The sequence below is a fragment of the Lipophrys pholis genome (genome assembly GCF_963383615.2).
Source record: "Lipophrys pholis genome assembly, chromosome: 5".
NCBI lineage: Eukaryota > Metazoa > Chordata > Actinopteri > Blenniiformes > Blenniidae > Lipophrys > Lipophrys pholis.
Genome location: NC_137628.1, coordinates 11,420,331 through 11,442,771, shown reverse-complemented (window position 1 = coordinate 11,442,771; position 22,441 = coordinate 11,420,331). Strand labels below are relative to the sequence as shown.

The following is a 22,441-nucleotide window of genomic DNA, read 5'->3' as shown; positions in this document are numbered from 1 at the left end:
AGAGAGGCACAAGTCGCTGAGCAGCGCTGAGTTCCGGGCTGAATGTGTGACTTTTGAAGGCTCCAGTAAGGAACTGCAGAGATCCTGAGGAGTGAATGTGAGCTGAACATGAAGAGACAGCAGTCCGCTGTGGGCTCCTTCAGTTTCAGTCTGCAGCGATGCTCACAAAGTCATTTGAAACTCTTTTTTCTCCGCACAGAAAACACAAGTGACACCGTTCAGCCTGCACACAGAAGCCGGGAACTGGGTTGAGTCTCCACGGTTCTCATGGTGTGTTTAAGTCCCGCCTGCTGCTCGGAGATTTTCATCTGCGCTCGGACTCTCGTTGTTTGTCGACTAGAAATCTCAGCTTGTTATTTAGAAGAATGGCAGAAGTCGCTCCAGCCGCCGCTGCCGCTCCGGCAAAGCCGAAGGCCGCCAAGAAGAAGTCCGTCCCGAAGAAGGCCGGCCCCAGCGTGAGCGAGCTCATCGTGAAAGCTGTGGCCGCTTCCAAGGAGCGGAGCGGCGTGTCGCTGGCCGCCCTCAAGAAGAATCTGGCTGCCGAAGGCTACGATGTGGAGAAGAACAACGCCCGCGTCAAGACCGCCGTCAAGAGCCTGGTGGCCAAGGGGACTCTGGTCCAGACCAAGGGGACCGGGGCCTCCGGCTCCTTCAAGATGAGCAAGAAGCCCGACACCAAGGTCGCCAAGCCCGCAAAGAAAGCGGCTCCTAAAGCCAAGAAGCCCGCCGCCAAGAAAGCTGTAGCAGCTAAAAAGCCCAAGGCAGCAGCCAAGAAGACAGCAGCTGCTAAGAAGTCTCCCAAGAAGGCCGCGAAACCCGCAGCGGCCAAGAAACCCGCAGCTAAGAGCCCCAAGAAGGCCACCAAGAGCCCCAAGAAGGTGATGAAGAAGAAGGCCCCCGCAGCAAAGAAAGCACCTGCAGCCAAGAAAGCCCCTGCAAAGAAGGCTGCTAAACCCAAAGCCAAGAAGACGGCAGCCAAGAAGAAGTGAGCTCTCACTCCAACCAACACTCAGCAAAGGCTCTTCTAAGAGCCACCACAGCTTCAGTAAAGAGATCAGTCCTGATCACTATTCCTGCTACACTGCACACTATCATGGTTCCTCCATGTGACTACTTTTTACAACAAATCGGTGCTACTTGTTCTGATGACTGGTTCCAGCTGTCTAAACTCATTTAGGGCTTTAAAAATAATTCTCCAAATGAAATATTATCCAGCACTTTGTGTACAGTAAAGTACTTTGAATCTCCCCTCAATGTACAGACAAAGAAATACACATCAACTACAAAGGGGACAATAGTTAAAGAAACGTTTTGAACATGCATGAACATTTTCTGGCAGGCTGGTCCTTAAATCTGGTGCAGAGCTGGAGAGCAGCCTCGTTCTTTCTTGTATCAACGGATTGAATGATTACTTCTAGCCACTACATTAGCAGAGTGAATATAAAGTGGAATGAAAAACTATTTTAAGATTTTAGGTTGGAACTTTCACTGTGCTTAGGAAACGGATGTTTTTTTTTTATTACCATTGTGTCTATGTACTTACACAAGTCACTTCTATATCCTCACAAAATAAAGACTTGCATCAAATTTAGCTGAACGTCGTTTACAGGCCAATTCAATATATTTCTAAATGGACACTTTATCAGTTTTCACTGCAAACAATTGACATTATTCCTTTTATTTCTCCACAAAACAAACACTGAAGATTTCAGTTCCTTTCCTGAGTTAATTTTGCACATAACTGTTCTGAAGTAAACACAGCGTGTCCAGAAATGATTTTCACTTTAGTTTGTTCATCACACAGCAGCAGCTTGCAGCAGAGGGAGAGCTGCTCTCACTTTACGCGGCTCTTTCAACTGACTGTCCTCCAATCAGCAGCTCAGTCTCAGCTGGGGCTTCTCCTCGTGACGCTGCTGACCAATCAGACTGAGTGACGTCACGGTGTCCCAGCTGGTCTCACTGCTTAAGAGCAGCGAGTCTCCGCTCTGACTCCACTTGTCTTTACACAGAGAAAGCAGAAAGAATGGCTCGTACCAAGCAGACCGCCCGTAAATCTACTGGAGGCAAAGCTCCCAGGAAGCAGCTGGCCACCAAGGCTGCCCGCAAAAGCGCCCCGGCCACTGGCGGAGTGAAGAAGCCTCACCGTTACAGGCCCGGTACCGTGGCTCTCCGAGAGATCCGTCGCTACCAGAAATCCACCGAGCTGCTGATCCGCAAGCTGCCCTTCCAGCGCCTGGTGCGAGAGATCGCTCAGGACTTCAAGACCGACCTGCGCTTCCAGAGCTCTGCTGTCATGGCTCTGCAGGAGGCCAGCGAGGCTTACCTGGTGGGCCTGTTCGAGGACACCAACCTGTGCGCCATCCACGCCAAGAGGGTCACTATCATGCCCAAAGACATCCAGCTGGCCCGCCGCATCCGTGGAGAGAGAGCTTAAAGCTTCAGTCGGAAAAAAACCACAACGGCTCTTTTAAGAGCCACTACTTTGTCAGAGAGCTGCTTCCTCACATTTCAGCGGATGTATTTCCCAGAAACCAATATTAATCAAATAATCCTTAGGATACGTTTTGTGGAAGCACATCGTATATTTAAAATGCTTCTGATCCTGGGATAAAGCAACTTGATGGCTGTCTGGGTAGTCATGAGCGTTCATGTATTACAAATCACATTTCATTTCACAAGTGCAAAGCATGTGCGCAATCACAAAAATTATAAGAACGAATCATCCTTGTGTCCGATTCTATTTAAATAAAAGTTGCACATACTTTGCCCCCAGGTTATACATTCTGAATTTTACAATGTTTGGAGTTGCATCATAGAACAAACGTTTTATAGTGATTTGTGCACTTTTGCCCTGAATGACTGAGAAATGTACTGTTAAATGTGCTTTGTATTGAAATAACTTGATTTTCATTGCTTGTCACTATTGTATTTTTATAATCAACTTATCTTCTTGCGAATATTACAATTATTGCATTTTGATGTTTTTGACCTTTTCACAGTATTGATCTGCGCGAAAACATCAAACTTTATTTTGTGCCGCTCATGTACTAAATCGAGCTCAACCAATAAGAAACACCAAAGAAGTAAATTCAGTCCCTGTCTTCTCCTACGTCCTCAGATGTGATGTGTATATATGCGTGTCAGAAACGCATTGTGTTCATTCAGTAGTTCTACTATCAGAAGTGAAAATGAGCGGCAGAGGAAAGGGAGGTAAAGGACTCGGCAAAGGAGGCGCTAAGCGTCACCGTAAAGTTCTCCGTGATAACATCCAGGGAATCACCAAGCCCGCTATCCGCCGTCTGGCTCGCCGCGGTGGAGTGAAGCGGATCTCCGGTCTCATCTACGAGGAGACCCGCGGTGTGTTGAAGGTCTTCCTGGAGAACGTTATCCGTGATGCCGTCACCTACACCGAGCACGCCAAGAGGAAGACCGTGACCGCCATGGATGTGGTGTATGCTCTCAAGAGGCAGGGACGTACTCTGTACGGCTTCGGAGGTTAAGCTGCTGCAGCATCCTCGCAACAACCAAAGGCCCTTTTTAGGGCCGACCACTCTATTTTAAAGAGATTATTCTAGGAATTGGGTTTTGGTTGGTGTGTAGTCAACGATAGTTACCAATCGTCATAAGTCATCAATATAGTCACACTTGCAATCCAGTCCTTTACTACAAATAAGTAACCAGTTCAAAAGTATCTAACTATAATTTTAGAGAACTTAATGGCACATGGCAACAGATCAGCCTCAATCATTGGTTTGAAAGTTGCTCTTTCCATATTGTATGATCATTTCATTTGTCTGACCATCTTGTTTTTTTCCTGACATGTGAACACTGAAGTACTGACAGATCCCAGCTCACTCAAGAATTCAATCACCTACTGCGTTGGTGAGGAACACTCCACTGATGCTTTCCATACAGTGGAAATACATACTCTTTTCAATGTTTCATTCAACTGATTTCTTTGTTTTCCCGCGTCTTCGCACACGTGGAGTTGGCGGGCAGTCTAACTGTCAGATTAATTCCTCACAGAAATACGACCCTCCCCCTTCAACTAGGAGGAATTGAACCAATCATAGGCAGGGAACAGCACAGTATATTTTGTTTGCAGCCTCTATAAGAAGGTCTCCCTGAGCCCCGTGTCCGTTTGATCTGCGAAGAATCAAGATGCCTGAACCCGCCAAGCCTGCGCCCAAGAAGGGCTCTAAGAAAGCCGTGAGCAAGACCGCCGGCAAAGGAGGCAAGAAGAGGAGAAAGACCAGGAAGGAGAGCTACGCCATCTACGTGTACAAGGTGCTGAAGCAGGTCCACCCCGACACCGGCATCTCGTCCAAGGCCATGAGCATCATGAACTCGTTCGTGAACGACATCTTTGAGCGCATCGCCTCCGAGGCGTCTCGTCTGGCTCACTACAACAAGCGCTCCACCATCACTTCCAGGGAGATCCAGACCGCCGTGCGTCTCCTGCTGCCCGGTGAGCTGGCCAAGCACGCTGTGTCTGAGGGCACCAAGGCCGTCACCAAGTACACCAGCTCCAAGTAAACAGCTCTGCTGATCCAAACCCAACGGCTCTTTTAAGAGCCACCCAATTAATCTGGAGAGATTCCTTTATGATTGAATTAGAATTGTCCACTAAAACTTCTAAAATGAGGGAGTTTGCTACCTCTTGCTTTGTGTGTGTGTGTGTGTGTATATATATATATATATATATAATATACACGGTTTAGCGCAAACATGCCAAGTTTTACCGTCTGATACCCTATTACGATACATTTAGAATACTGTCAATACATTTTATATCGGCAGAACATGCGATGCATTAAGGTACAATAAAAGCTTCTCATTCAGTTTCCTTTCGAAGCAATAAACTATTTTAAGAACACTTTCGTCTTAAACGTTATTGTGAAAGGTGAAATGCACAAACAAATACAATGAGACAACCAAGCCTGAAGACTCAACATTGCAACAGGTGGAAGTGTATCACAATAATCGGCTCTAAAGGAAGTAGGACACATTGACATTTAATGACATGGGTAATTAGCCACATAAACTATAAACATCTTTATTGTAGACATAGGAGTCCATAAAAACATTTACAAATACATATATCTCATTATTTAAAGCTATTTGTATTCAATTGACATTTCTATTTTCTATTTGACCAGCCAGACCCTGATCCACCCCCTCCTCAGTGAGAGCTTCTGATTGGAGGAAAGTTGATTCAAAATGTCTCTGACTCTGAGCGCGCGTCACTGAAACTGCTTCTCTCATTGGTGCGTCACGGACTGGCTCGCGCGCTCTGCCCTATATAAGACAGACTCTGTTCACTCAACGCCACAGTTTTACTGATATTTTGTTCTTCAAACACTCCGGAAAAATGAGCGGCAGAGGAAAAACCGGCGGCAAAGCCAGAGCGAAGGCTAAGACCCGCTCGTCTCGTGCAGGACTCCAGTTCCCGGTGGGTCGTGTCCACAGGCTGCTGCGTAAAGGAAACTACGCTCAGCGTGTGGGAGCCGGCGCTCCCGTGTACCTGGCGGCGGTGCTGGAGTACCTGACCGCTGAGATCCTGGAGCTGGCTGGAAACGCTGCCCGCGACAACAAGAAGACCAGAATCATCCCCCGTCACCTGCAGCTGGCGGTGCGCAACGACGAGGAGCTCAACAAGCTGCTGGGTGGAGTGACCATCGCTCAGGGCGGCGTGCTGCCCAACATCCAGGCTGTGCTGCTGCCCAAGAAGACCGAGAAGGCCACCAAGGCCAAGTAAACTCGGACACTGACCAACGAAACACAACGGCTCTTTTAAGAGCCACGCATGTCTCACAAAGAACATCAGCTCCTATTGAACATATTGAGCAAAGAACATGGTGCAATGCTCACTGTAATTGTTTGGAAAGTCATTCCTGCTTAACATGCCTCGTTTTCCTGAACATGAAAATATGTTTTGAAAATTAACAGACTTTTGACTTAACATCTACAGTGATTATCACGTGCTTTTTAATGACGCTTTCCTACACATCGATTCACAACACTTAGTTTTCAGAGACATTTTTCATTGTTTCAAAATGATTTGCATTATTATTCCATGTCACCAATAGTCTAGCTCTTCATCAGAAAAGGATGACAGATTCAAACCCTCCTCTGTCTATGTCCACAGATGTGATGTAGGTTTAGGCCAAAATATGACCAGCATGCCAAGGGCTGGAACATCTTTTTTTCCCCCCCACTATTTCAGTAAAAGTTGTTTTAATTGTATATGTTATAGCTGATGTTACCATTATTATTATGAGTAGTAATAGTCAAGGGGGCTGTTGTCATAATTTAGGCCTGGGATTTTCAAAGTTTGCATCAAGGATCACAGAAAAAAGCCCTCTTGAAAAAAATACATGAAAAACCAACTATTTAATTATTCACATGCAGTGAGAGACAGAGATAGGAATACATTTTCAGTTTGTTACTTTATAAATGTCACAATAGCACCATTGCTGTTGATTTAGTGCAGTATTTGTTTGTTTTATAATTTCATCCATTTATATCTTTATAATTGTCATCTGTTGCATTTGAAGTATAAAAACTGCTATATAAATGAGCTTATTAGTACTCTTGCTGTCATTTTTGTTATAATACACCACAGCTAGATTGCCTAATAAACAAAAATGAAGGGATTCACTCACCAATCAGTGAGGAAAGTGACAGCGACGGGGATGAGGCAATCCCTCTGATGTCGGGCCTGTATCCTGTTGTCGCAATCCTGAGGCAGTGGCCAAGATGAGCATCAGGAAATCTGTTTCTTTCTTGGGTCTTGACAGAGTTCATTGTAGAAAACGATGACTTGCAGATGTATTTTGGAGGGGAACATTTTGAGTTGGAGCATTGTAATAGCTCTTGTGTTTTTTAATTGAGTTTGGGGAACAACAGTGATCCAAAAGTCACTCACTACAACATCTTTGTGCTGTGCTTTGAGCACATCAGGCGTTCCCATCTCCAGGACCTCCATCTGAAGAGCTGCCTCATCTATGGAAAGTACAGGCCTTTGGCCTCTGCAGTCCACTGGCCATCAGCTGAAACAGAGAATGGCTGTCCCAGGAAGTGAAGGATATGACTTTAGAGTTTTGGAGAGCCTTCAAAGTTTTGTACCAAGTTTGTCACAAAAGCTTTCATGACTGGATGTTCCTGCATTTTGTTCTTCTCACAATGCTCCCACAGGCGAGGAAAGTGCAACCTTCTCCCCAGTATGTCTCGCTCCAGAAGGTTAAGCTTTAACTGGAAAGCTTCCACTCCCTCATTCGTCTCTGCAATAGTGTGGTTCCTACCTTGTAATTGCAGATTAAGCTGATTTGGATGAGACATTATGTCCTGAGCATGCTGTCCAAAGAAAATTACATTGTGGAGGAGTTCAAGTTGAATCCCTTCAAATAGCAGTCAGTAAACTTTAAATTTAACTTGCATTCAGAGATGAGCAACCATGATATTTTCAAAGCATCCTACAAATTGAATATGTAAACAATTTTACTCATGAGTTGATCTGCGATTCTGAATGGTGTGGTCGCTGTCCGTGGTGCTGAACTTTTCCTGCTTTCATACAGGTATCAACATGATGCGTCACTTTGGTGCTGAACTCACAACATTAAGTGTTTTTGATTGATTTCCATGAATGCTTTCTGACTTTCAAGCCCAGTGGAGGCAGGCTGAAAGAGACATGTGGCCAAAACTGATGTCAATAATGTCCATTCTTGTTAACTGACACTTAGCTAGTGGACTCATAGTTTTGTAGCAGGTTTCGCAGTTTACTGCATTTCAATACTCATTTGGTTTAAGACGTTGTCAGTGCAATCAGAGGCTACGCCCCTTGGTACTCTCTTAACAATACCAACTACAGTGCTGCCTTTTCCTTTCAAATGGTCTCCCAATGGGTTTGTGTATTTGGATATTTTTTTATCACATCTTATTTTGACCAACTATACAAAGCCAATTTTGTGCCAATACTTAGTAAAATTAAGCAGGATTTAGAACTTACTGTCTACTTCTGACATGCAAAGGGCCAAGGGTGTGTGGGAGAAGGAACTCAATCTGGTCTAAAGCAAAAAAGATTTCAATTTGCACTCAGACAAGAGAAATGCAAGTAAAAATTATATATAGAAAACATTTATCTCCTCACAGACGGCATTTCTTTAACCACTCCCTCTCCACTTTGTGTCTTAGGTGTAAAACTGACGTGGGAACATTGACTCATTGTTTCTGGTCTGATCATAAACTTCAGATATACTGGACTCAAATTTTACTTGAAATTCTAAAGATTTTCCCTATTAATATCGAGATGGACCCCTTATCTCTGATCCTTGGACTTTGATCTAAACGAGTGAAAACTGCAGCTGGAAAAAGGCTATTCAATATTTTAACATTTGCAGCCAGGAAAAATATCCTGTTACACTGGATTACTGTCAAAGTTCCATCTGTCTGCGGTTGGTGCAAATTAATTTCTGAACTGATCCCCTTAGAATACATGACCAGTATCATATACACCAGTCTAGACCAGTTCTTCAGAGTGTGGCACCCGTACTTTGATTATATTGGACCAGACCTTTCAATTGTCTTTCTGAAGGGATTCCTTTACAACTGAATTGTATTGGTAATTGTTGTGTATATATACTGTAAATCTCATCCACCACCTCCTCTATATTTTGTATATTCATTATATTCAGAGCTGTTGTTTTGTTTGGTGCTGGTTATTGGCACTATGTTGTTTTGTTTAATTAAAATCTAAAATTGCAATAAATGGAATGAAAAAAAGAAAAAATACAGTGCAATTTCTACTTTTCAAAATCACAAACCCAAAACACACGTACGCATCATGTTGTACTACTTTTTTGAACCTGCTTAAAGTAAAGATATCATCGTCTTGAGCAACATTCATGGGAGAGTCAATTATTGTTGACCAGTTTTATCATCAGTGGGTCCTCATAGTGTTTTTTGTTGTTGTTGTTTTTTTAGCTTTATGATGTAAAAACTATTTCTAAAACAAGAAGTTCTCTTGTTTTAGAAATAGTTTTTGAAAAGTCAACAGACTTGGATGGCAACAAATATTCAAAATGGATTTTTGGTCTTCAAAAACAAAGAACAAAATCAAAAGAACGAATTAGATTGCATAACATATTTATCAAATTTTGAACATGTGCAAATCACCTATTCCTCTCTGCTGCTCCTCAACTGCATGTTTAACAGAAATTATATTCCGTCTTTCAATGATATTTCAGTTATTGCCACAACACACAAATACTGAGATAGATAGATAGATAGATAGATAGATAGATAGATAGATAGATAGATAGATAGATAGATAGATAGATAAATTTATTGTCATTCAGATAATTTACATCAATGGTGGAGAAGTACATGGGAGAATGTGTGTGTGTGCGTGTGTGTGTGTGTGTGTGTGTGTGTGTGTGTGTGTGTGTGATGGACAACTTTTTTGTGTTGTGGGAGGTTTTTCCATGCTTTGCTTGTCACTTGTTGTGAGAATCTGATATAGATCCTCTGAATCCGTCTGTAGAAATGTAGCATTATTTACAACTTTTTCACATTAAGATGCCACAAGTTAAATTGTCTCACTGTCAAGAACAGTTCCAACATCAAGCACAAAGGTACATTTTAGTATGACGCTTTGATTGTGTTTTGATCCTATTGTCGTCTACTAGAAGGCAGCGGTTTAACAACTTTCCCACAACACATCACTTCGGCGGAAATTCATCACGTGACTATGACTTGCTGTCTTCTCCTACGTCCTCAGATGTGATCTATATTTGCGTGTCAGAGCCTCATTGAGTACATTCAGTGTTTGCTAACGTAAGAAGTGAAAATGAGCGGCAGAGGAAAGGGAGGGAAAGGACTCGGCAAAGGAGGCGCTAAGCGTCACCGTAAAGTTCTCCGTGATAACATCCAGGGAATCACCAAGCCCGCTATCCGCCGTCTGGCTCGCCGCGGTGGAGTCAAGCGGATCTCCGGTCTCATCTACGAGGAGACCCGCGGTGTGTTGAAGGTCTTCCTGGAGAACGTCATCCGTGATGCCGTCACCTACACCGAGCACGCCAAGAGGAAGACCGTGACAGCCATGGATGTGGTGTATGCTCTCAAGAGGCAGGGACGTACTCTGTACGGCTTCGGAGGTTAAGCTGCTGCAGCATCCTCGCCACAACCAAAGGCCCTTTTCAGGGCCAACCACTCTATCTTAAAGAGATTATTCTCACTTTCAGCGTGAATTAATAGATATTTATAATAGGATAACTGCCATTATGCTGATAACACTTGATATAGCATAAACCATACTTTGAGATGCCTTGTCCCGGAGTGACTTTTTTTTCTGGGTGTATAGCACTAGCTAGTCTGTTTCTGGTCAGTATTTGTAAAGGAAAATAGCTTGGTCAGTCTTGGGCCAGAAAACATGAGCGTAACTTTAAACTGAAATCAAAGGGCATATTGACCAGCAGTTGGTAATAAAATGTAGCTGTCTGACTTGAGAATTGTTAGAAATGACTACTGTGTTTGCACATCTTATCACTAGAAAATCATTTTTATCTAATTAAAGTCTACATTTATTTTATTTATATTTGATCGAGAAGATACAACTGTTTTAAAACATGAACAAAAACAGTAAACTTGTTTAACATTCACATTCAGACTTCCTTTATCACAAAACAACAAATAACAGCCACTCACATCAACTAGTCTGACTTGTCACAATTAATCAGTTAATCAATCATGGGTTGAAAAACTTTTAACTTTTCGCCACATTATGCGATCATGTACACATTCTCTTTGATCTGAGCTCATCTCCTTTGTTAGATTTGAGTGTTTCCTGATTATGTGAACACCGTGAAGCACTGAGCCAGATCCCAGCTCACTCCTGACTTCAAACACCTGCTGCTTTGGTCAGGAACACTCCACTGATGCGTCACATATATAAATATTACACTTATCAATGTTTCATTCAGCCAGTGTGTTCTTATTTTCCCGCTTATACAAATTATTGGAGTTGGCGGCCAGGCTAACGGTCAGACCCACAAAAATAAGAGCCCTCCCTCTCAGCAGAAGGGGTAGAACCAATCACAGACAGGGGACAGCACAGCGTGATCTGAATGTAGCCTGTATAAGAACGACTCCCTCCACTTACTGATACTCATCAACTTGATCTGTGAAGTATCAAGATGCCTGAACCCGCCAAGCCTGCGCCCAAGAAGGGCTCCAAGAAAGCCGTGAGCAAGACCGCCGGAAAAGGAGGCAAGAAGAGGAGAAAGACCAGGAAGGAGAGCTACGCCATCTACGTGTACAAGGTGCTGAAGCAGGTCCACCCCGACACCGGCATCTCGTCCAAGGCCATGAGCATCATGAACTCGTTCGTCAACGACATCTTTGAGCGCATCGCCTCCGAGGCGTCTCGTCTGGCTCACTACAACAAGCGCTCCACCATCTCTTCCAGGGAGATCCAGACCGCCGTGCGTCTCCTGCTGCCCGGTGAGCTGGCCAAGCACGCTGTGTCTGAGGGCACCAAGGCCGTCACCAAGTACACCAGCTCCAAGTAAACAGCTCTGCTGATCCAAACCCAACGGCTCTTTTAAGAGCCACCCCATTCATCTGAAGGTCATCTCCGGTTCTCGTGATACTTTAAATTACTTACTGTGATCAACACATTAAGTACAAGTCTTTGAAAAGAAGCAATGATAACCTTACACGGTAATGTCTGGTGTTCCCAACGGTCCTAATCTAACGAGACTAATCTAAATTAGGCTGTTTTAATCAATCCTAAATATTGGTACAGTATGCAAAGAAATAAAATATTTCATCTTGATGTAGGCACTATAGTAGAAGCACACACTTATTTGAAACCGGCATACTAGATACAAGTCTATTGCTCACCCACTTCATATAAAGATCACCAAATATTGAATAATAGTTTATTGTCATAATCTTGAACAGTGTGCTGTTAATGCTGATAGTGGGAGGAAAGACCAGTCCAATCTCCATTTTAGGATCATTAAACCACTATAAACTAAAGTGTTTTTCTCCTTCAAAATCTACTCCTAATGCTATGACTTATGTAAATAACTGAACAGGAACATGTTAACACTACATACGTGTGTTTGGGGGGGCAGTTTAGTGTCACTGTTCCATTTCATCCATCTTCTTTTATCTACATGATTTAACTGTAGTTTATACACCCTATACAGATTGTAATTTCAGAAAATAATGTCCTGATACTTCAACACTACTCAATCAGGAAAAGAGAAGGTACATGGATTAACTCCTTCCACACTGATTTTGATCCGTCAACTGTGGCTCCACACTAAATTGAACACGTCAGTGTGAATGACGTCACACTGAAACATATCTCTGATATCGTGCACAATGAATAACTTCACAATTTGGCCAATAAATGTGAGCGATGGCAATTAGGAACCTTGTTTTTCAAATAGGTTTTGTGTTCTTGTGGACTGCAGTAGGTGGTAAAACGTGATGAGTTTAGTAGTGCCTCGAGAAGAAACCCGCTCCTCAGTGCGAGCTTCTGATTGGAGGAAAGTTGGTTCAAACTAGTGTCTCTGACGCTGAGCACGAGTCAGTCTGCTGGAAGCTGCTTCTCTCATTGGTGCGTCACGGACTGGCTCGCGCCCTCCGCCCTTATATAAAGCAGACTTTAGCCACACAGCGCTGCAGTTTGACTGAGAATCAACTCGACATACACTTTGACAAAATGAGCGGCAGAGGAAAGACCGGAGGCAAAGCCAGAGCGAAGGCCAAGACCCGCTCGTCTCGTGCGGGACTCCAGTTCCCGGTGGGTCGTGTCCACAGGCTGCTGCGTAAAGGAAACTACGCTCAGCGTGTGGGAGCCGGCGCTCCCGTTTACTTGGCGGCGGTGCTGGAGTACCTGACCGCTGAGATCCTGGAGCTGGCTGGAAACGCTGCCCGCGACAACAAGAAGACCAGAATCATCCCCCGTCACCTGCAGCTGGCGGTGCGCAACGACGAGGAGCTCAACAAGCTGCTGGGTGGAGTGACCATCGCTCAGGGCGGCGTGCTGCCCAACATCCAGGCTGTGCTGCTGCCCAAGAAGACCGAGAAGGCGACCAAGGCCAAGTAAACACGGACACTGACCAACTAAACACAACGGCTCTTTTAAGAGCCACGCATGTCTCACAAAGAGCAACAAATCCTCTCAACACTGACTCTTGTTTGAGAGTGAAATTATTTTCAAGGACTACAATCTTTGTACAATACAATTTTATCTGCAGTTATATAGTCCTGTCTAATTTTATTCCAAATGGAGATCAAATACAGCTTTTAATGGGCAAAGACCTGTACTTCTCTTGCTGAATCTATTGCTTGTAGTAATAAATCCGCATTTTCATGTTAATTGTGAAAGTACTTAATCTGGATGTATTTTAATGACCTTAAAGATATGGAGAGTGAGCTCCGACGATAAAGAGGGCTCGAATATACTGACGCCATAATCAAAATCTGGTGGAAGCAGCAGCGTGTCCGACGCTTCTTTTACACTGCCGACGCCTGCAGAATCGAATCTGAAGGCCACAGGCAGATTTCTTTACCCGGCAACAGGTGATGGCTGAAATGTGATTGGTTCACATCTTTTTCTTAGGCCTGCAGAGAAGGCCTTGCAGGCCCCGACGGCCCGCCACTGGAAGCCACACATCAATATCCTGAAGTCAAAATTAGCAAATAATTTTGGCATAATGTGTCAAATCTGATCAGTACTAGATCAAAATTCACTCAACTTATTATATAACTCTCTCATTCGTCCATATCTGAGTTATGGTGTGGAAATATGGGGGAAATAATATGATTGTAAAAGTGAACTAGCAGAGAGGAGCTTCATAGCGCAGCTGACTACCTCTGGACGAGTTGTCCGTTCGCTGCTGGGGCGGGAGGCGGCTGCTGTTTAGCGACTTTATGTGTCTTTATAAAACAGGTTTTTAGTCCGACACCAGGACCCGGCTTTTTATTATTTTTTCTTTCCCTGGCCGTTGTTGACCTACTTTGTCTTTATAAAACATGTTTTTAGTCCGACATGCTTTTTTTTTTTTTCTTCCTCGCATTGTTTTTGAACTAATGTTGAGCTTCTTTTTCAAAGCAACTATGTGTCTTTAAGTGTAGCAATACATTACTATTCATCCTAGGTCACTGAAATGTTACAAACAATTTACTTATTATAATAAGGCGGCTATCTGGGAATCCTCCATTTGCAAAAAAACAAAACACTATCGACTAACCGGGAATGGTCTATCTGGGATGACACCCATGTCATGACAAACATGTGAGTGGCACATGATCTAATTATTTATTATTATTACCACAAGAGTATGAAGACTTTTGGTTTTAGTGATTAACCATCAGGTCAAATTTTTGGTTTTAGAGTTGGTGTATCTCGAGAACATTTCCTCGATTTTTTTTTTCTTCTAATTTGTGGAGCACATCCATGATTCCCACACAGTGAACCATATGGACTGTAGAGTAGTTGTAAATGTTGCATGCACTTCACCAAAACATCAATTTTTTCAGCACATTTGTCACATTGTGGTCGGTACTGTCTTGTTTGTTTGTCAAAGCATACGACATGGGATAAAACTTTGAATGTCTTCAGAGACATGGTCACTGGGAATATTGCCCTTCCAGCCAGAGCGATCCAAAGGCTTTCTGTTGCTTCACCTTTTGATTTGTAAACCCTGCTCCAATGAGCAAGCCAGTCGGCTTCCAAGTCAACGACTTCCGTCTGTTACTTGTCCTCGCGGGAATACTCTGCCTGTCACCTTGGCAGACACCTGTGAGCAAGTTTACGTCAAATCTACAGCACAGATTTGAGGGTTAGTTTTTGTAAAGCCAACAGACATGGATGGCAGAAAATACTTAACAGATTATAGGCCTTTTGGAAAAATACATAATAAAAAAAATTTCTGGAAAAGCTTCCCGATTGAGAATTTAACATGACATAACATAACATTTATTGAATTTTGAACGTGTGCAGCTCACATATTCCTCTCTGCTGCTCATCCAACAAATGCATGTTCAAAAGAAATTACCTTTTCCACAGGAATCTGTTGACTTAACTGAGACACATTTCTATATTATTTTGAATTTGGTGATACACAGTCAGTGACATTCAGAGGCACAAAGACATGTAAAGCTTTATTATACGTTTAGAAGGAAACCAGTCTCAAATGCAGAATATAAACAAGGCCACCAGACGGACAAAGTTGCGGCTTAAGTTAGTGCTGTTTGCGTTGAAGTCGTTAATCTGTTATGTAGATCAGCATTTAGTCATTAAAGATCACTTGAATAGTCGAGGTATGGGACATGATTGATGCCAATCTCTACAATACATGACCTATACATTGAAACAGTGACAGTATATTGTAGTGCTGGGCCAACTTCAATTATTATAAACAAGACATTAATTCGGGCTGAAATAGAGAATGACCTCTTACAAAAAGCTTGTCAGTTATGCCGATTCTGTTGTGGAATTGTGACCTTTAATCCTTTAAAACACGCCAAACACCAGTTATTTCAAAACCACCTGCAGTGTTACACCAGAACCGATATCATTGCATTGGTATCATTTCAAAGTGATAATTAGGCAACGATATTTGGAGAAAACAGCCCTCCACAACCATTTGGATTGAAGTGATTTATCAAGGTTTGAATTCTACATCATTAAATAAGTTATGACGTTGTGCATCACCATGTTACTATAAATGTGGTACAATTCACAATGAAAAAATTACTTTGTAGCAACAAGTGAACAGGTGTGATCTCATGCTTAATAATCATTCAACTGTTGATCTGTCAAACATGTACAAGTTTAGTCAGATGTGTCAACATGTAGTAATTACGAATTTCAAGAAAAGAAGAGAATAATCTCTTTTAAAAAGAGTGGTCGGCCCTGAAAAGGGCCTTTGGTTGTTGCATGGATGCTGCAGCATGATCGCATAATGTGGCGAAAAGTTAAAAGTTTTCAACCCATGATTGATTAACTGATTAATTGTGACAAGTCAGACTAGATGTGAGTGGCTGTTATTTGTTGTTTTGTGATTAAAGAAGTCTGAATGTGAATATGTGAAACAAGTTTACTGTTTTTGTTCAAGTTTCAAGACAGTTGTATCTTCTCGATCAAATATAACAAATAAATGTAGACTTTAATGAGATAAAAATGATTTTGCAGTGATAAGATGTGCAAACAGTAGTCATTTTGAAGAAATCTCAGACAGCTACAGTACACTTTATTACCAACTGCTGGTCAATATGCCCTTTGAGTTCAGTTTGAAGTTATGCTTATGTCAAGCTACTTTCCTTTACAAATACTGACCAGAAACAGACTAGCTAGTGCTATACACTCAGAATCAGAAGTCACTCCAGGACAAAGCATCTCAAAGTATGGTTTATGCTATATCAAGTGTTATCAGCATAATGGCAGTTATCCTATAATAAATACATTAATTCACGCTGAAAGTGAGAATAATCTCTTTAAGATAGAGTGGTCGGCCCTGAAAAGGGCCTTTGGTTGCTGTGAGGATGCTGCAGCAGCTTAACCTCCGAAGCCGTACAGAGTACGTCCCTGCCTCTTGAGAGCATACACCACATCCATGGCGGTCACGGTCTTCCTCTTGGCGTGCTCGGTGTAGGTGACGGCATCACGGATGACGTTCTCCAGGAAGACCTTCAACACACCGCGGGTCTCCTCGTAGATGAGACCGGAGATCCGCTTGACTCCACCGCGGCGAGCCAGACGGCGGATAGCGGGCTTGGTGATTCCCTGGATGTTATCACGGAGAACTTTACGGTGACGCTTAGCGCCTCCTTTGCCGAGTCCTTTACCTCCTTTTCCTCTGCCGCTCATTTTCACTTCTGATAGTAGAACTACTGAATGAACACAATGGGTTTCTGACACGCATATATACACATCACATCTGAGGACGTAGGAGAAGACAGGGACTGAATTTACTTCTTTGGTGTTTCTTATTGGTTGAGCTCGATTTAGTACATGAGCGGCACAAAATAAAGTTTGATGTTTTCGCGCAGATCAATACTGTGAAAAGGTCAAAAACATCAAAATGCAATAATTGTAATATTCGCAAGAAGATAAGTTGATTATAAAAATACAATAGTGACAAGCAATGAAAATCAAGGAATTTCAATACAAAGCACATTTAACAGTACATTTCTCAGTCATTCAGGGCAAAAGTGCCAAATCACTATAAAACGTTTGTTCTATGATGCAACTCCAAACATTGTAAAATTCAGAATGTATAACCTGGGGGCAAAGTATGTGCAACTTTTATTTAAATAGAATCGGACACAAGGATGATTCGTTCTTATAATTTTTGTGATTGCGCACATGCTTTGCACTTGTGAAATGAAATGTGATTTGTAATACATGAACGCTCATGACTACCCAGACAGCCATCAAGTTGCTTTATCCCAGGATCAGAAGCATTTTAAATATACGATGTGCTTCCACAAAACGTATCCTAAGGATTATTTGATTAATATTGGTTTCTGGGAAATACATCCGCTGAAATGTGAGGAAGCAGCTCTCTGACAAAGTAGTGGCTCTTAAAAGAGCCGTTGTGGTTTTTTTCCGACTGAAGCTTTAAGCTCTCTCTCCACGGATGCGGCGGGCCAGCTGGATGTCTTTGGGCATGATGGTGACCCTCTTGGCGTGGATGGCGCACAGGTTGGTGTCCTCGAACAGGCCCACCAGGTAAGCCTCGCTGGCCTCCTGCAGAGCCATGACAGCAGAGCTCTGGAAGCGCAGGTCGGTCTTGAAGTCCTGAGCGATCTCTCGCACCAGGCGCTGGAAGGGCAGCTTGCGGATCAGCAGCTCGGTGGATTTCTGGTAGCGACGGATCTCTCGGAGAGCCACGGTACCGGGCCTGTAACGGTGAGGCTTCTTCACTCCGCCGGTGGCCGGGGCGCTCTTGCGGGCAGCCTTGGTGGCCAGCTGCTTCCTGGGAGCTTTGCCTCCAGTAGATTTACGGGCGGTCTGCTTGGTACGAGCCATTCTTTCTGCTTTCTCTGTGTAAAGACAAGTGGAGTCAGAGCGGAGACTCGCTGCTCTTAAGCAGTGAGACCAGCTGGGACACCGTGACGTCACTCAGTCTGATTGGTCAGCAGCGTCACGAGGAGAAGCCCCCGGCTGAGACCTAGCTGCTGATTGGAGGACAGTCAGTTGAAAGTGCCGCGTGAAGTGAGAGCAGCTCTCCCTCTGCTGCAAGCTGCTGCTGTGTGATGAACAAACTAAAGTGAAAATCATTTCTGGACAGGCTGTGTTTACTTCAGAACAGTTATGTGCAAAATTAACTCAGGAAAGGAACTGAAATCTTCAGTGTTTGTTTTGTGGAGAAATAAAAGGAATAATGTCAATTGTTTGCAGTGAAAACTGATAAAGTGTCCATTTAGAAATATATTGAATTGGCCTGTAAACGACGTTCAGCTAAATTTGATGGAAGTATTTATTTTGTGAGGATATAGAAGTGACTTGTGTAAGTACATAGACACAATGGTAATAAAAAAAAACATCCGTTTCTTAAGCACAGTGAAAGTTCCAACCTAAAATCTTAAAATAGTTTTTCATTCCACACTTTATATTCACTCTGCTAATGTAGTGGCTAGAAGTAATCATTCAATCCGTTAATACAAGAAAGAACGAGGCTGCTCTCCAGCTCTGCACCAGATTTAAGGACCAGCCTGCCAGAAAATGTTCATGCATGTTCAAAACGTTTCTTTAACTATTGTCCCCTTTGTAGTTGATGTGTATTTCTTTATGTCTGTACATTGAGGGGAGATTCAAAGTACTTTACTGTACACAAAGTGCTGGATAATATTTCATTTGGAGGATTATTTTTAAAGCCCTATATGAGTTTAGACAGCTGGAACCAGTCATCAGAACAAGTAGCACCAATTGGTTGTAAAAAGTAGAGTCACATGGAGGAACCATGATAGTGTGCAGTGTAGCAGGAATAGTGATCAGGACTGATCTCTTTACTGAAGCTGTGGTGGCTCTTAGAAGAGCCTTTGCTGAGTGTTGGTTGGAGTGAGAGCTCACTTCTTCTTGGCTGCCGTCTTCTTGGCTTTGGGTTTAGCAGCCTTCTTTGCAGGGGCTTTCTTGGCTGCAGGTGCTTTCTTTGCTGCGGGGGCCTTCTTCTTCATCACCTTCTTGGGGCTCTTGGTGGCCTTCTTGGGGCTCTTAGCTGCGGGTTTCTTGGCCGCTGCGGGTTTCGCGGCCTTCTTGGGAGACTTCTTAGCAGCTGCTGTCTTCTTGGCTGCTGCCTTGGGCTTTTTAGCTGCTACAGCTTTCTTGGCGGCGGGCTTCTTGGCTTTAGGAGCCGCTTTCTTTGCGGGCTTGGCGACCTTGGTGTCGGGCTTCTTGCTCATCTTGAAGGAGCCGGAGGCCCCGGTCCCCTTGGTCTGGACCAGAGTCCCCTTGGCCACCAGGCTCTTGACGGCGGTCTTGACGCGGGCGTTGTTCTTCTCCACATCGTAGCCTCCGGCAGCCAGATTCTTCTTGAGGGCGGCCAGCGACACGCCGCTCCGCTCCTTGGAAGCGGCCACAGCTTTCACGATGAGCTCGCTCACGCTGGGGCCGGCCTTCTTCGGGACGGACTTCTTCTTGGCGGCCTTCGGCTTTGCCGGAGCGGCAGCGGCGGCTGGAGCGACTTCTGCCATTCTTCTAAATAACAAGCTGAGATTTCTAGTCGACAAACAACGAGAGTCCGAGCGCAGATGAAAATCTCCGAGCAGCAGGCGGGACTTAAACACACCATGAGAACCGTGGAGACTCAACCCAGTTCCCGGCTTCTGTGTGCAGGCTGAACGGTGTCACTTGTGTTTTCTGTGCGGAGAAAAAAGAGTTTCAAATGACTTTGTGAGCATCGCTGCAGACTGAAACTGAAGGAGCCCACAGCGGACTGCTGTCTCTTCATGTTCAGCTCACATTCACTCCTCAGGATCTCTGCAGTTCCTTACTGGAGCCTTCAAAAGTCACACATTCAGCCCGGAACTCAGCGCTGCTCAGCGACTTGTGCCTCTCTTTTCTACAAGAAAATACCTTCACACGCAGTAATTAGCCACTAAAACACACTTTACAGCTTCAGCACACGCTTTTTCACAGAGTCCGAGCAGAAACTTTCCACCGCTGATGAGCACTTTGTGGTAAAGTGATGATTTTGTAGGAGCAGCAAACACACTGATGGAGGCGGAAGCAGAGCGCAGCCAGCTCGTTTCTGACATCAGCTGTAGGGAGAGCTCATTCAGATTATTACTTTAAACATTTAATTTCGACGGGAAAAAGAACTCAAAGTGAATACCACATTGTTGTCAACGTGATCATTTCGAGGTTTAACATAAGACAATAAACAAGAAAAACAAAGCTTGATTATTAGTGTTGAAGGAATTAAGCTGGTTGTGTTCACAGTACAACATCAAATCCCTCTTTTAATATTGGAATAGATTCAATCTGTGTTGAATGGTTTTGAGTTAATGATGGTGAAATCTTAGTTAATTTCTTCCCTCTGAACTGTTTAGTTTAGCTTTAGTTTATTTACTTAGGGTTAACACAAATGGTGCAAGGAGGGGGGTTAATGGACATTAATATTTCTCGTTTAACTTTATTAAAACCGTTTCATTCTGTGCCTAATAGTTTCTGTGTGGCACCATGTCACAGAATTTCCCTGAGGGATTAATAAAGTGATCGATTTCTGAATAATCGTCTCCGTTCACACATTATTCTGCAGTCATAATCAAGCAGCCAAATTTTAAGGACAGATTTTTTATTTTTTTGTAAAAGTAATCCTGATTGTTGGATAAAGAGTTACTATATGAAGAACTGTTTGACATCTAAGATCATCACCAAGGACAGCTCTGAATCATCTACCTGAGCCCAAAGATAGAAATGTGTCACCTGCAACATGTTTACCCACTCAATCCAGTGTCACTGAGTTCAGATTATGTGGAGCATAATCCCTCTCCAATTGATCAGGGTATGTTCTCCTCATCCCACGTGGTTTCTGCTTCAAAACCCAGTTGTGAATGAATTTGCTCTTTATCAGTTACAATGTAGCATCATGCTGAGGTGTTCTGGAAGACATTGCTAAGATTCACAACAGAGGCCCTGCAGGAGGAAACATTGTATCAATGTCTAATACCAGCGCAATGATATTGATACTTTGTTTCACTTCCTCTCCTGCAGGCTGCTCCATCCTCAACACTTCCTAAATTACAAACATTAAAATATATGGGAGAAAATGGTTTTACTATTTGAACTCTATTAGTATTTTCCATTTACCTATAAACTTTTACCAAATTATGAGGTTCAACTAATAATCCAAAGGGAAAATCATAAAAAAACACTGAAATCCGAATTAATTTTCATGACCTGTCAATTTAAATGCATTAACCTTAATTATTGAAAGTATCAGTGATACTGGTCCTGTATTTACTTGGTATCAGATTGATACCAACTCTTGCAGTATCGCACACCATTACACGAAATACTGGATATTTGACAGCCGCCAACAGACAGTGCGGACGTTTGATTTCATTTTTGAAATGACATAGAATGCAGCAATAAGGTGAAGATGTAGCTCGTCTCTCTACACCAATTAATTCTGCTCTTAAGAGTCAGTGTTTAGGATTTGTTGCTCTTTGTGAGACATGCGTGGCTCTTAAAAGAGCCGTTGTGTTTAGTTGGTCAGTGTCCGAGTTTACTTGGCCTTGGTCGCCTTCTCGGTCTTCTTGGGCAGCAGCACAGCCTGGATGTTGGGCAGCACGCCGCCCTGAGCAATGGTCACTCCACCCAGCAGCTTGTTGAGCTCCTCGTCGTTGCGCACCGCCAGCTGCAGGTGACGGGGGATGATTCTGGTCTTCTTGTTGTCGCGGGCAGCGTTTCCAGCCAGCTCCAGGATCTCAGCGGTCAGGTACTCCAGCACCGCCGCCAGGTACACGGGAGCGCCGGCTCCCACACGCTGAGCGTAGTTTCCTTTACGCAGCAGCCTGTGGACACGACCCACCGGGAACTGGAGTCCTGCACGAGACGAGCGGGTCTTGGCCTTCGCTCTGGCTTTGCCACCGGTCTTTCCTCTGCCGCTCATTTTTCCAGAGTGTTTAACGAGTTGAACAAAGTCTGTGCTATATAAGGGCGGAGAGCGCGAGCCAGTCTGTGACGCACCAATGAGAGAAGCAGCTTCCAGCAGACTGACCCGCGCTCAGCGTCAGAAACACTTTGAAGCAACTTTCCTCCAATCAGCAGCTCTCACTGAGGAGGGGGCTTCTCCTCGAAGCACTGCTAAACTCACTTATCACGTTTTACCACTGTGGGCATGTGGCTCCAGGCGAAATTGAACATATTAGTGTGAAGAACATCACACTGAAACATCTCTGGTCCCGTAAACAA

The 22,441-nt window shown here is 43.7% G+C and overlaps 12 protein-coding genes across 12 annotated transcripts; 8 read left to right on the top strand and 4 right to left on the bottom strand.

The window, feature by feature from the left end:
* Positions 1–365: 365 nt before the first annotated feature.
* On the top strand, positions 366–989 carry LOC308109863 (histone H1-like; the record flags this gene model as incomplete). Its single annotated transcript, XM_080463674.1, has 1 exon — positions 366–989. The coding sequence occupies one exon, from the start codon at positions 366–368 to the stop codon at positions 987–989; it is 624 nt and encodes a 207-aa protein (XP_080319800.1).
* Positions 990–2,023: 1,034 nt separating this feature from the next.
* LOC308109865 (histone H3.2) lies at positions 2,024–2,434 on the top strand (the record flags this gene model as incomplete). The annotated part of the gene is made up of 1 exon (XM_080463676.1): positions 2,024–2,434. One exon carries the CDS (start codon positions 2,024–2,026, stop codon positions 2,432–2,434), a length of 411 nt encoding a protein of 136 aa, XP_080319802.1.
* A 754-nt stretch (positions 2,435–3,188) lies between these two features.
* LOC308110491 (histone H4) lies at positions 3,189–3,500 on the top strand (the record flags this gene model as incomplete). Its single annotated transcript, XM_080464800.1, has 1 exon — positions 3,189–3,500. The coding sequence occupies one exon, from the start codon at positions 3,189–3,191 to the stop codon at positions 3,498–3,500; it is 312 nt and encodes a 103-aa protein (XP_080320926.1).
* A 661-nt stretch (positions 3,501–4,161) lies between these two features.
* On the top strand, positions 4,162–4,536 carry LOC308109741 (histone H2B 1/2-like; the record flags this gene model as incomplete). The annotated part of the gene is made up of 1 exon (XM_080463542.1): positions 4,162–4,536. One exon carries the CDS (start codon positions 4,162–4,164, stop codon positions 4,534–4,536), a length of 375 nt encoding a protein of 124 aa, XP_080319668.1.
* Positions 4,537–5,371: 835 nt separating this feature from the next.
* LOC308109271 (histone H2A) lies at positions 5,372–5,758 on the top strand (the record flags this gene model as incomplete). The annotated part of the gene is made up of 1 exon (XM_080462733.1): positions 5,372–5,758. The coding sequence occupies one exon, from the start codon at positions 5,372–5,374 to the stop codon at positions 5,756–5,758; it is 387 nt and encodes a 128-aa protein (XP_080318859.1).
* A 4,089-nt stretch (positions 5,759–9,847) lies between these two features.
* On the top strand, positions 9,848–10,159 carry LOC308109493 (histone H4; the record flags this gene model as incomplete). The annotated part of the gene is made up of 1 exon (XM_080463075.1): positions 9,848–10,159. One exon carries the CDS (start codon positions 9,848–9,850, stop codon positions 10,157–10,159), a length of 312 nt encoding a protein of 103 aa, XP_080319201.1.
* Positions 10,160–11,192: 1,033 nt separating this feature from the next.
* LOC308109871 (histone H2B 1/2-like) lies at positions 11,193–11,567 on the top strand (the record flags this gene model as incomplete). Its single annotated transcript, XM_080463689.1, has 1 exon — positions 11,193–11,567. The coding sequence occupies one exon, from the start codon at positions 11,193–11,195 to the stop codon at positions 11,565–11,567; it is 375 nt and encodes a 124-aa protein (XP_080319815.1).
* A 1,131-nt stretch (positions 11,568–12,698) lies between these two features.
* Positions 12,699–13,385, top strand: LOC308109221 (histone H2A). Its single transcript, XM_080462657.1, has one exon. The coding sequence runs from the start codon at positions 12,734–12,736 to the stop codon at positions 13,118–13,120; it is 387 nt and encodes a 128-aa protein (XP_080318783.1). The 5' UTR covers positions 12,699–12,733; the 3' UTR covers positions 13,121–13,385.
* A 3,191-nt stretch (positions 13,386–16,576) lies between these two features.
* LOC308110526 (histone H4) lies at positions 16,577–16,888 on the bottom strand (the record flags this gene model as incomplete). The annotated part of the gene is made up of 1 exon (XM_080464878.1): positions 16,577–16,888. The coding sequence occupies one exon, from the start codon at positions 16,886–16,888 to the stop codon at positions 16,577–16,579; it is 312 nt and encodes a 103-aa protein (XP_080321004.1).
* Positions 16,889–17,641: 753 nt separating this feature from the next.
* On the bottom strand, positions 17,642–18,052 carry LOC308110137 (histone H3.2; the record flags this gene model as incomplete). Its single annotated transcript, XM_080464245.1, has 1 exon — positions 17,642–18,052. The coding sequence occupies one exon, from the start codon at positions 18,050–18,052 to the stop codon at positions 17,642–17,644; it is 411 nt and encodes a 136-aa protein (XP_080320371.1).
* Positions 18,053–19,092: 1,040 nt separating this feature from the next.
* LOC308109864 (histone H1-like) lies at positions 19,093–19,716 on the bottom strand (the record flags this gene model as incomplete). Its single annotated transcript, XM_080463675.1, has 1 exon — positions 19,093–19,716. One exon carries the CDS (start codon positions 19,714–19,716, stop codon positions 19,093–19,095), a length of 624 nt encoding a protein of 207 aa, XP_080319801.1.
* Positions 19,717–21,752: 2,036 nt separating this feature from the next.
* Positions 21,753–22,139, bottom strand: LOC308109868 (histone H2A; the record flags this gene model as incomplete). The annotated part of the gene is made up of 1 exon (XM_080463686.1): positions 21,753–22,139. One exon carries the CDS (start codon positions 22,137–22,139, stop codon positions 21,753–21,755), a length of 387 nt encoding a protein of 128 aa, XP_080319812.1.
* Between the last annotated feature and the right edge of the window lie 302 nt (positions 22,140–22,441).

Bases quoted from the DNA above. Each gene is read 5' to 3' on its own strand.
- LOC308109221 (XM_080462657.1), top strand. From the start codon at position 12,734: ATGAGCGGCAGAGGAAAGACCGGAGGCAAAGCCAGAGCGAAGGCCAAG.